This window comes from Callorhinus ursinus, unplaced genomic scaffold (assembly GCF_003265705.2).
Source record: "Callorhinus ursinus isolate GAN/ISIS: 27379988/994484 unplaced genomic scaffold, GSC_fseal_2.0 scaffold18, whole genome shotgun sequence".
Classification (NCBI taxonomy): domain Eukaryota; kingdom Metazoa; phylum Chordata; class Mammalia; order Carnivora; family Otariidae; genus Callorhinus; species Callorhinus ursinus.
This window is the reverse complement of record NW_027397080.1, coordinates 32,801,350-32,814,449: the sequence shown is the minus strand read 5'-3', so window position 1 is coordinate 32,814,449 and position 13,100 is coordinate 32,801,350. Positions and strand designations below refer to the sequence as shown.

The 13,100-nt window shown below is 52.4% G+C and overlaps 1 protein-coding gene across 10 annotated transcripts in view; it reads right to left on the bottom strand.

The window, feature by feature from the left end:
- Positions 1–13,100, bottom strand: part of ACOT7 (acyl-CoA thioesterase 7) — a 107,459-nt gene that overhangs the window by 26,105 nt on the left and 68,254 nt on the right. For all 10 annotated transcript variants that reach the window (XM_025855861.2, XM_073903424.1, XM_025855870.2 and 7 more), the window contains exon 7: positions 1,050–1,166. In XM_025855861.2, the coding sequence (XP_025711646.1) occupies positions 1,050–1,166 (117 nt within the window). The remainder of the gene's footprint in view (positions 1–1,049; positions 1,167–13,100) is intronic.

Here is a 13,100-nt window from a genome sequence, read left to right as displayed (position 1 = left end):
ACTGCGCAAAGCAGACAGAGTGGTGCCACAGACCATTTCCTTACCCTAAAAACACCCAGATCCTACTAGGGTATGCTTGACTTGCTCTCAATGACCCAGGACAGGCAGGCAGCCAGCCCCCTACCCTTCCAACGCCTGGACCCTCCTGGACGCGCACCTGGGCATTCACCACCAGTGTGTTCTGCAGGGGAGAGCATGCTGGCGGCACTGGCCCCGCGGCCTCCGAATAGTCAGGACAGCCTTGAGGGGCTCGGGACAGAGCAGTGCTCAGAGGCGTCTATGTCACACCCCTCCCAGCCGGGGCCGGGGCCGGGGCCGACCTGACAGCTTTCCCAGCGAGGCTGCTCTGGAATCAATACCAGGCTCCTGCAGCCATGACCCCACCCAACCCCGCAGCCCCTACCCACCTGACCCCGCAGCGAAGCGCTACTTTTCTGGGGCACAGAGCCTAACCGCAGAAGACACAACAAGACACAACGCAGAAATCACCATGTGTCAGGAGGGGACCGTCACTCACCTCACGCCCTCAGCACTCACATGGGATGGGCATGAGGAGCTGGCCCGCTCTCCTGGGTGGCTGCCAAGTCTCTGGGACAGGGGAGGTACCAAACCCCAGCGCTGCCTGGATGGTGCAGGCGGGCTAGCCGAGGACTGTGAGCAATGGGCTTCTCTGCATGGATCCTGCCGCTACTTACATCATGGATTATCTATGCCTCCCCCAGAGGAAACATGTAAAATCTGGGGGCACCAGTCACTGGAGCTGTGTCTGTTCATGGGGCATTTTAAGAGGGGTTTATGGCGCTCCTCAGTAGCATAAAGGCCCCCAACACATCTAAATTACGGGTCTTACCAGATGAAAAATCAAACCAACAAATCCTAGCCTCACAGATGCATCAACAAGAACAAAGTGCAAGACTGGCTTCCCGTTTCTCTTGGCAAACGGGCAGACACCAGGGCGCTGGCGACACTGGGTGCGAACCACAAGCAAGTTGGCAAAGGGAGCCAGAGAGCCAACGGCCCCCCGCATTCTGTCAGCAGAGTCCCGTTACCTTTTCTGATCTTGTCGTGAAAGTTAATGGCGTCCACGGAGGCAGTGACTATGTTGGTCTTGCAATGACGTGCAGCCACAATCCCAGCCACCTCGTCCATGAGCTTCATGGTGACACCTGCACAGAGAAGGGGCATGTGACACGTCAGACACGGCGAGGCTCCTTCCTACCCTGGAAACCAGCCATAAGAGACAAAAGCCCTCCTACCACCTGCCAGTGGGGACCACAACCAGCACAGGGTACGGGGGTGCGTGATCGGGGCATTGTTGAAGCTCATGCTGAGAACCTGGCTTCTTTAGGAATTTCTGAAAACGACCACAGCTGATGACAGTCTAGGCCACTAACAAAACGACAGTCCCTTTCCTACCCTCTCCAAGTACCTTATGCCCCCAGGAAGGTTTTGTTACAAAATCCATGGCATGGCCACATCCAAAGTCAGATCGCAAGTGTCAGTGAGAACATGGAGAAACCAGAACCCTCACGCATCACTGGTGGGGATGGCAACGGTATGGCCGCTTTGGAAACAGTCAGGAGTTTCTCCAAAGGCTAAACGGAGAGTTACCATACGCCCTGGTGATTCTTCTCTCGGGTACGCACCCATGACAACTAAAAACTCATGGTCCCACAAAAACTTGTACACGGCTTTCATAACAGCATTACTCAGAATAGCCAATAAGGGGACACGACCCACATGCTCATCAACTGATGAATGGAGGAAGAAAATGTGGCCCATCCACACGGTGGACTATTATCCAACAACAAAAATAAGCAGCACCGACACACACTACAACACACAGGAACCCTGAATACACAATGCTCAGTGGAAGAAGCCAGGCCCCAAAGACCAGAGATTGTAGGATTCCCTTTATAAGAAACATCCAGAACAGGCAGATCCGTAGAGGCAGAAAGCAGATTAACGGTTGCTAGGGCTGGGGGACCAGGGTTACACGGGGAGTGAGTGCTAATGGGTACGGAGCTTCTCTTTGGGGGAATGAAAATGTTCTAACATTGACTGTGGTGATGGTCGTGTAACTGGGAATACACTAAGAATCAAAGACTTGTAATGGTTGGGTTGTATGGCATGTGAATCATCACAATAAAGCCATTATAGCTAGCAAACAAACAAACAAACAAACAAACAAGAAAAGCAGGCTCACAGAAGGCCAAGGTGACTTTATTTTTTTTTATTTTTATTTTTTAAAGATTTTATTTATTTATTTGACAGAGAGAGACAGCGAGAGCAGGAACACAAGCAGGGGGAGTGGGAGAGGGAGAAGCAGGCTTCCCGCCGAGCAGGGAGCCCGATGCGGGGCTCGATCCCAGGACCCTGGGATCATGACCTGAGCCGAAGGCAGACGCTTAACGACTGAGCCACCCAGGCGCCCCAAGGCCAAGGTGATTTTAAAACCAGAGGCTGCAGATATTGGCTTTTGCTCAACCGTACCCTTAATTTGACGGGATCACAACTACACACTTGCTAGTGTCCCCACCCCCAACTCCTGCCCCCCCAGAACAACACATTCTACTTAGTTCATATTTAAACATTTAAACCATGTCTTTTATTAGGCCAAACTACATGAGATTGTCAATATTCAACCATTTTTGACCTGTAAAAGAAGGAAGTGATATCTATCAAACAGCTATCAAAAGTCTTAGAGGGCACCTGGGTAGCTCAGTCAGTTAAGCATCCAACTCTTGATTTGGGCTCAGGTTATGATCTCATTTTGTGAGACTGTGCCCCGCATCAGGCTCTGTGCTCAGTGGGGAGTCTGCTAGAGATTCTCTCTCTCCTTCTCACTCTGCTCCCCGCACCCCACGTTCTTCTTGCTCTCTAAAAATAAATGAATGAATGAATGAATGAATGAATGAGTGAAAGAAAGAACTTGAAACTTATGTACATTCACCCTAGGATACAGAATGCTTTCTAAAAATCCAGAGAGAGACAGAAAAACAGATGTCATCCCCCTCATGAAAGCCAGGCTCATGGGGAAGCATGTTTAGGATAAGGCTTGTAGAACCAAACGCCTGTAGGGTCAGGCAGATGGTGTGGGGAGGTGAGCAGGGCCGCTGCCTGGCCCCGCCTACTCCCTCCCACCCCTAGGAATGAGGGCCTCACGCTCCCTGCCTTCTGATGTTTCTAGACAAGACTGGGACCTACACATTTACAAGAAATCTACCAATTTTTAAACATTGGTGGCTAATTAAACTCTCTTTACTGCGTGGGGAAAACAAAATACAACAGAGCTAAAAAGAGCAGAGGTCCCTTCCATACTTGAGGGGCCTCACAAATACAGCAGAAGATGCTACTGACAAGGGACCTGGGAGACAGAGGAACACCTGGGGTCCAGTATACTCTTCTCTCCACTTCTATGCATAGCTGAGCATTTCCAGAATAGAAAGGTTTGAAAAAACACATTCCTGTTCTTGATTAAAAAAGGATGCTTTCATTACTGTGACTTTTTTTGACAGAAGATGCTGCTATATGATGGTAATGATAAATGACCAGATGGGGACGGAGACTGAGCTGCTGTTTTTAAGGCGCTTTCAGAGAGACTGGCATATTGATCTGCTTCATCCAAGAAGGAGGGGATCGGTATCCTCAGTTTCCAAATTAACAACACAGGCTCTGACACATACCGGTCCAATTCTAAAGACTGTGCAGGTAGAACGCTGGGGAAACAGCTCTTTTGAGAGGAAAGAGTCACAGGTGCCAGGTTTAATCTCCAGGTGACCGAGGCGGGGGGGGGGGGGGGGGGGCTCCTGCACGGCAGGGGGCCTCTGGCCTTCATGCAGCTTGGCTCAGGGGTCTGAGACAAAGGGTCACACTTTGCTTTGCAAGCAGCCTCTGCTGGGTGAAGTTGTTACTGCAAACGGACACAGGCAGCCTTCCCTAAGCCCACCACGAGGCCCTCTGGGTCTTTACCCACAGCAGGGGGTCTCAGCGAAGGTGGGGCAAGTGCAGGCCTGGCAGGGCAGAGGCCCTTCAGCCACGTGCCCAGCCCCGCACTCCAAGGAGGAAAAAACACAAAACACCACCCAGGTAACTCACTGTGCTTGTCAGAATGGACTGCCTCCCTGGAAGGCCACCTCAGCCTCCGGCTGAACCGCACGGTGGTGTGAGCACGGCCCTGCCCTCATGGTGGTGCAGGCTTGGACTCTGGGGTCAGACGGAGGGGGCGTAACCACCCCATCACCCCCGCCACTGCCTGGCTGGGGACCCTGGGCAGGCAGATTGCCCTCGGAGCTCTGGATTTTGCTAGTGCTGGTGTGAGAGGTGACGGGCGAGCCCCATGCTGCCCCGCAATGGCACCTACTGCTACGACACGCAGGACTAGCAAAGGTCTGTAAAACCCAACACCAATTTAAATGGAGAGTTTGTAAGAGATCGGACATTTGGAAGATAAAGAGAAAAAGAAAGAGAAGTGAAATGTCTCAGAAGGCCAGGAAACACGCTGAGTGAGAATCGTACACCTCGCTTAGGGGACAAGGGTGGAGTCCAAGTGATAGCCTCCCCTTACCACGTGCAAACCACAGAGGGCACAGAAGCAGGTCTGAGATCCATGGACCACCTCCTGACGTGGTGTGGCTTCAGGGTGTGCATGCATGTGCGGGAGTGTGTGCATGCACGTGTGAGACCATGTATGCGTGTGCATGCATGTGGGGGGTGAGCATGTGTGTGAGGGCGCGCGCGTGCATGCGTGTGCAAGTATGTTCGGTTTCGCAGAGCGAGTGAGTCCACAGACGGAGCTCTCTTGGGTCGGTCTGCCTCACAAAGAAGTGAGTTGTTCCAACAGCTGGACAAGCGGCCCCTGCTCACTGGTTTTGAATTCAGAAGGCATTTTCCCACAGACTTACTCTAAGTACGATAAGCAAACCTCCTCGGGCAGCCAATAAAAAGCTCATCACAACTTCAGTCTGAAGTAGTGTCAAGAGAGGCTGCATTTGCCATGAGACACCACTGCACCAACAATAATGTACATTAAGGAAACACCAATCCAGAATCTAGGATTGGTTGAACCCAAGAATGATGAAGAGACAGGATTCTGGTAGAAATTACGGAGAGGGGGTTTAACTGGAAAACTCAGTTAAAATCCTCCCCCCCTTTTAGCATTCCGGGGCATGTTCAGGGCATTTTAACGGGAAAATTTTGGACGTTTCTAACAGAATGTGTATTACGTGTGGCTGTCCTTTTCTCAGATGGAGCCACCATCAGGGTCCTTCTGATGAGACAGAGACAAGGAGGGATTTTCGAGAGAAAATGGAGGAGACCGTAAAGTCGGGCCCAGGAGATGGAACCAAGTGGACGTGTTGTACAGAAGCAACGGTGTCGCTGGGAGCGGTGAGCTGGCCGTGAGCAATAGCTCGGTTTCCCAAGGGGCCGGTGGCACTCGCTTGTGCCAGGTCGGCCCTGGAGGGAGAGAACTGTGCTTTGCTCACGGATGTATCCCGAGTGTCTGCTCCACGGAAGGCTCTCTATCAACACTGAACACAGGAATGAAAGAGTGAAGGACGGAGTGACTGGACAGCAGCCCTGGGAGGGAGGCACGTTACTGTCTCCATTTTTCAGAGCAGGAACTGGAGGCACAGAGGTGTGCATCCGAAGGCACGCGCTCAGGGTAGAGTGGGGACCAGCCCCTGGCCACGGGGTGCCAGAGGCCATGCCGCATTGCCTGCCTCTTGATCCAGGACCTGCAACCCTGAGATGTGAGGTCGAATTCCCGCCCGAGATAGGATATGAAGAAGAGATGCAAGATCACAGCGACAGGTGGGGGTGACAGCAAAATCAGCGTGCTTGGGCGTGGAAGGGCAGGAGACCAGAGCTGCCCGTGTGAGCCACCAGGCGGCGCCGTCAGCTTCCGGGGCTGGGGGGTGGGGAGGAAGGTGAGGGGGTGGGGAAGGTAGAGTCTGAATCGGAAGTGGTGTTTGGAATGCAGGAAGTACTTACCACTAACCCCTTGTTTGTGTGTCCTGAAAAGCAGAAGCCGTCAGAATGGGAGAATAAATAGAAGAAGGGCTTCTTCCCCATTTATCCAAAATGCAGGAAGAGATTCCACAAGGGACTTCACTGTTACTAAAAATATCAGAGGACCCCAGCGTGCGCGGACCAGGATCAGCTCTGAGCCCAGAGCGGACCCCGGGGAAAGAGAGCTGCAGCTGGGGGACCTCTTGATGTTAGACACCCCCAGACCGGCTGTAGCACCTGTGACATGGAAGCCAGACCAGGTGGGGACACGCCTTATTGTCTGTGTCCCCACCCAATTCGGAACCTGTCAGGTAGCACTCAGGAAATGGTTGTGCTGAATGAATGAACGAATGAATAAATGAGCAAAATGAATGAATAAATCAGCAAATGAGCTGAATGAATGAATGAAAAAAATGAGCAAATGAAAGATCACCCACTACAGGTCACATTCAACCCAAGGAAGCTGCTCCACTGGCAAGTTGTAGGGCCCATATCTGAATAACAATCTGGTTCACAATCAGTCACAGCTGAAGCTGGGGAAGGCACGCGTGTCCAATCCAGAGCCAGGTGAGCTAGGTGATTTGTCAGATAACAAAACTGATGCTCACAATACAATTACCTTGCTATGTCTGTTGGAGAGTGACATTTAAGAAGACAGCCTCCTCACAAAAACAGACACATCGATCAATGGAACAGAAGAGAGAGCCCAGAAATGGACCCTCAACTCTGTGGGCAACCAATCTTCGACAAAGTAGGAAAGAATGTCCAATGGAAAAAAGTCTCTTCAACAAATGGTGTTGGGGAGAATTGGACAGCCACACGCAGAAGAATGAAACTGGACCACTTCCTTACACCACACACAAAAATAAACTCAAACTGGATGTAAGAACTAAATGTGAGACGGGAAGCCATCAAAATCCTAAGAGAAGAACACAGGCAGCAACCACTGTGACCTCGGCCTCAGTGACTTCTTGCCAGACACGTCCCCAGAGGCAAGGGAAACAGAAGCAAAAATGAACTTTGGGACTTCATCAGGATGAAAAGCTTTTGCATGGCAAAGGAAACAGTCAACAAAACCAGAAGACAACCTACAGAACAGGAGAATATATTGGCAAATGCTTTATCCGATAAAGGGCTAGTATCCAAAATCCATTAAGAACTTATCAAACTCAACACCTGAGGGACAAATAATCCAGTTAAGAAATGGGCAGAGGACGCGAACAGACATTTTTCCAAAGAAGACATCCAAATGGCCAACAGACCATGAAAAAGTGCTCAACATCGCTCGGCATCAGGGAAATCCAAATCCAAACCTCCTTGAGATACCACCTCACACCAGTCAGAATGGATAAAATTAACAAGTCAGGAAACGACAGATGTTGGCGGGGATGCGGAGAAAGGGGAACCCTCCTACACTGTTGGTGGGAATGCAAGCTGGTGCAACCCCTCTGGAAAACAGTATGGAGGTTCCTCAAACAGTTGAAAATAGAGCTACCGTTCGATCCAGCAATTGCACTACTGGGCATTTACCACAAAGATACAAATGTAGGGACCCGAAGGGGTACGTGCGCCCCAATGTTTACAGCAGCAGTGTCCACAATAGCCAAACTATGGAAAGAGCCCAGATGTCCACTGACAGATGAATGGATAAAGAAGATGTGGTATATAAACACAATGGAACATTACTCAGCCACCAAAATAAGAAATCTTGCCATTTGCAACGACGTGGATGGAACTAGAGGGTATTACGCTAAGCGAGATAAGTCAATCAGAGAAAGCCAACTACCATATGATTTCATTCATGTGCAGAATTTAAGAAACAAAACAGAGGATCATAGAGGAAGGGAAGGCAAAATGAAATAAGATGAATTCAGAGAGGGAGATAAACCCTCAGAGACTCCTAACTGTCAGAAACAAACTGAGGGTTGCTGGAGGGGAGGGAGTGGGGGATGGGGTAACTGGGTGATGGGCATTCAGCAGGGCACGTGATGGAATGAGCACTGGGTGTTATATACAACCGATGAATCACTGAACTCAACCTCTGAAGCTAATAATACGCTCTATGTTAATTTAATTTAAATTAAAAAAAAAAACTTAAAAAGACAGCCTCCTCCCAACCCCAGCAGCCAGCATGCAAATCTGAGCTGGGACAGGGGAGAGAACCATGATGAACTCCAAAACCTCACACACACAAACTCAGCATTTTATGGACTGAATTCACAGACTTCTAGTGCCCAGATAAGGGGGCAGGCCCGGTCGCACCATGGGTGTCTATTATGAGACTGTGCCCCAAATCCGGGATTTATCCCAGGTACCGGGAACAGTGACTAATATGGGCAGCGGGCAACTAGGATCCAGAGCGATCCCACACACTGCTGCACATGGAGGCCTGGGAAGAGGTCGGGGTCTGCTCCACGGGGGACAGCCTAGGGGAGCAGGGGCTATGGGGGTCCAAGCTGCAGGAAGGCTCTTACTACTTCCATTAATCTATACCCCCCCACAGAGGCCATGGCCGATTCAATGGGAAGTGACAGCAAGGTAGGCTTTAGGGTTCACTACATGGAAAATCTCTGTCCAAAACTCAAGTGTTTGGCCTTGAATCAGGGAGGTCTCCTTGGGGGCACCTGGGTGACTCAGTTAAGTGTCTGACTCTTGATTTTAGTTCAGGTCATGATCTCAGAGTCTTAAGATCGAGCCGTGTGTCAGGCTCTGTGCTGGGAGTGGAGCCTGCTTGGGATTCTCTGTCCCTTTCCCTTTGCCCCTCCCCCACAAAAAAAAAAGAAAGAAAAGGGAGGTGTCCTGGTGCCTTCAGAGCTGGAAACAGTGGTCCTCTGGGGTCCCGCATGTCAAGTGACTTCTGGTGTCTGCTCAGAGGGAAGACAGCTGATCTAAAGTCAAGAGTATAATAAGATGTGAACTTCAAGCGGTCTTCTCCCTCTTCATAGGAGGGAGAGGAACCACGTGGGACACATTGCTGCATGGGGCTGGTTCTGAGTCGCTCCTGTCATCTGCAGCTGGGAGAAAACCATGAGGTCACGTGGCCCGTGCGGAAATAAGATAATGAAAAATCTCATCCTGTCCTGACTTATTTGTAAGGACTGTTACTGCAAAACAGTGCCGAGGGCGGTAGACATAATACGTTACAATCCATGTGTCCGCTGAGAAAAGTAAATTCTGTTAAAAACAATCCCCGGGGGCGGCTGGGTGGCTCAGTGGGTTAAGCGTCTGCCTTCAGCTCTGGTCGTGATCTCCAGGTCCTGGGCATTCAGGACCACCCCCCACGTTGGGCTTCCTTTTTTTTTTCTTTAAAGATTTTATTTATTTATTTGAGAGAGTGAGAAAGAGCGTGAGAGGGGAGAGGGTCGGAGGGTGAAGCAGACTCCCTGCTGAGTGGGGAGCCCGATACGGGACTCCAGGATCATGACCTGAGCCGAAGGCAGTCGCCTAACCAACTGAGCCACCCAGGCGCCCCACGTTGGGCTTCCTGCTCAGCAGGGAGCCTGCTTCACCCTCCCTAAACACCCACCTTCTCTCCCTCCCTAAACCCCTCTCCACTGCTCGTTCTCACTCTGTCTCTCAAATAACTAAAATCTTTAAAACAAACAAACAACCCCCGCCCTGCAGAAAGCCCCCTGCCCAGTTTGCAACTGTTTGCGGCTAATTGTGCTACAGAGCAGCCCAAGCTTCCGGCCCTCCTTGACACCGAAGTCCCCACCTCCTGTTCCCTTTTCTACACTTCAGTCTGAAACGTCGAGCACCCGAGCCTGCCACACAGTGCCTCTTCCCAGGGTCGTGCTGGAAAACCGTGTCACTTCCTCCCCACGCAGGCACAATGGGGGCTGCCCGTGACAGGAACATCACTTCGGCAAATTACAGTCTGTCCTGTGCTGTCCTCATTACCCAGGATTCGCCATTTAAAAAATGACAACAAAATTGTAGATTTGCTGTCCCTGGACTCCGCATCCATTCCAGGAATTATGGGAAGGAGGGAAATGAGACCTGCTTAGCCACCAACATACAGATAAACAGCGGGCACCGGAGATAGTTTTGAATCTAACATTCAACTGCTCATGGGTTTTTTAAGTATCGACAACATGTCGGCTGGCTTAAAAACAGAGGCTTAAATTTATTCTCCCAGGCCCGACTGGCTGCCTGGGCCACGCTTGCCTACAAACCCAGAGCGGCAGTTAGCAGCTCAGAGCCCAGCACCGCTGCTGCCTGCACTGTGGGTGGCGATTTCAGATGCCCCCGTTTCTATATTTAATCCCAGCTGACGGAGTGTGGGTGCCAGCCTCCTATATTAAGAAAACAATAGTAAGTTCATTCTATTTTAACTAGTCCACCCCTCAGCAATGGCAACGGGTTATTCTGAGAGCCAGCTGAGGGACAACCTCCCAAGACAGTGCGGCGTCTCCCTCCCAGGTTCCAGATGTACCTGTGGGCATCTGTGTGAAAAGCGACCAAGGGCAGGGGAATATTAGATAAGGTAATTAGTAAGGATTATTTTTGGCAATTAATACACAAGGTCGTAAAGATGATGCGTTTCTACTGTCAAAATACCAAAAAGCAGGAACTGTGGCAGAGGCCTCGGGCACAGCTGGACTGTGGTTCCCACATGCCTGGGAGCCGGGGAAAGGGGCTGCCTGGGCGTGTTTCACCCCTCACATTCTGTGTCAGGTCACAACTGCATGTGCTTACTGCTGCTTGAGAATCGATGCTTCCCTCTTCCGAACAAGGCAGCAGGGAAAGTAGGGCAGGCGGATTCCTGTCCCAACTGCCACGGAGATTATGGATCAGGTGGCGGTGCTACGCTCAGCCCCTCCCTGCTACCCACTCTGGGAAGGGCAGGCTGAGGCCTGGAGTCCACGCAGGGCCAGGTCCCATCTCTGAGGGCCGAGAACCACTCCAGGTGGTGTCAGCTTCCTCAAAGGAAAGACTCAAGTCAGGGTGAAGGGTAATACTTAAGAATTCAAGAGTGCAAGTTACTCGTGATACTAAACAGGAAAGACATCGTTAGGGGCCATCAGTGGCCCTAATGATGCAGCTAAATAGGCAGCAAAAGCTAATTAATCCGGCACCAAAGATAAAACATCCCCGGACATCTGTAGAGAAGGACATTCTGCTGCTGTACAGCTGACCGGCCTCCTCAAGCAAAACACGCCACGTTTCTGGACAAAGAGAAGGACTGCTGGCCAGCCACACACGTCCCCGGCTGGAGGAGGCCACTGAGAGGGCCAGTGGGCAGGAGGAAACCAATCTGTGGGACAGGCATCAGCAGGGCGGTCAGACCCGGCGGCGCGTGCCACCCCCCCCCCACCACAGCCCAGGAGGGGCGGGAGCTCCTGGCCAGCCCGCGGGCACCTGGGCTTTCAGGGTGGTAACCAGACCCTGCCTCCTGCCCTGCGCCCTGGAGCCATCTGGGTGGACAGGAAGCTGCTCTCTGGGGCTTTAGCTGCAGAGAACATTTTCAAAACCAAAGATTCTTAGAAAGTGAGAGGTAGGAGGAGCGCTCAGCTGCATGATGAGAAGACTGGGGGCCCAAACCAGCATTTGCTTGCTCATCTCAGGAGCCCCCCTAGACCCGTTCCTCTAAAGTCAGAAACATGCCTCACTCACCTCTTTTCTCCCTCTTCCCCAACCAAGGGCTTGGCACACTGTCTACCATGCAGCAGGGGCCCCCGTTAAATGAGGCCACAAAACTGGAAAGGAGCATCTGTGCCTTATTCTGTATTTTGCGCGAAATTGATTCCTCCCACGGGTGCAAAACACTGCTCATTCCCAACTGCCCCACGGAATCCAAGCGAACAAGAGCATCTGGGCTGGAGGCCTCCTCCTGCACCTTGCCTCCCAGAGGGCCTGTGCTTGGGCCACCAGCCTTCTCTCCGCCTACGTACCACCTGCCTCCCTCCCGCCTCGGCCTGCCGTTTCTTCCTTCTGCCTTCTCCTTCAGGTCCCGGCTGAGCTGTGCAGTTCCCCAGCCTTAGGACCCCCGGTAACATGCGGCCCTTGGCTGCTGGATGTTTCAGGTGGGCGGTGTCTGCGCTGTGCTCTGCAGCGTCCCCACGTGTCCCGTGGGGCTGACTCTGCCGCTATTAGGCGGCCGTTCTTCCCGCCTAGGGGCCCCTGCACTCTTTCCAGGTCATTCACTCGGCGCCTTGCATGTCTGCTCAGCCGGGGATGCAGCAGTGAGCACATGAGACCAAGTCCCCACCCTGTGAGCCTGCCTTCTGGGTGCGGCGGGGAGCCAACGGGCTGCTGTCTGTTAGGGCGTGGTGAACGCTTGGGTGCACGGTGAGCAGGTCGGGGAGGGGGTCCACCTTTCACAGGGGCCCAGGAAGACCCACCTTTTCTCCAGTGACCTGCAGAGAAAGGGGAGCAGCTGTGCAGTAGGCTGGGCGGCGGAAAGTCAGCAGATGGAAGAAGCGCAGCCGGGGTAGGAGGGAGCGGCAGGGGCAGAGCCCACAGCTGGAAGTGCCCCAGGCAGTCTTGGGAAGGTGAGGGACCGGAGCAAGGTAAGGGGGACCGGGAGGCATAGGGCAAGGCCTTCCTGGAGGGCCTCATAAGGACAGAGGCAGCACAAATAAAAAGATTTGACTTTGGGGCACCTGGGGGCTCAGTCAGTTGGGCGTCTGCCTCTTGATTTCGGCTCAGGTCACGAGCTCAGGGTGGTGGGATTGAGCCCTGTGTGGGGCTCAGCGCTGGGCCTGGAGCCTGCTTAATTAACATTCTCTCTCCCCCTTCCCCTCTCTAAAAAAAAGAAAGAAAGATCTGGCTTCTACTGGGAGTGAGACAGGCTCCCCAGCAGGGCCTGGGGGGCTGGGCCCCACTGCACTTCTGCTCTAAGAGGACGGGGGAGGCTGCAGTGTCTAGAAGACATGGTTCAGGGGAGTCAGGCAAGAGGCCATGTCAGTGGAAACGGGAACCAGGAGGAGATGGTGTCGGTGGTGAGAGCTCACGTTCTGATATGTTTGGAAGGTAGAGTCCAAAGGACTGGCTGATAGATGAGGTGCAGAGCCTTCGAGAGAGCCAGCCACGTCCCGGGAGGTCACAGGAATTCTGGCTAGACAACCGAGGGGAGGGCCTGGCCG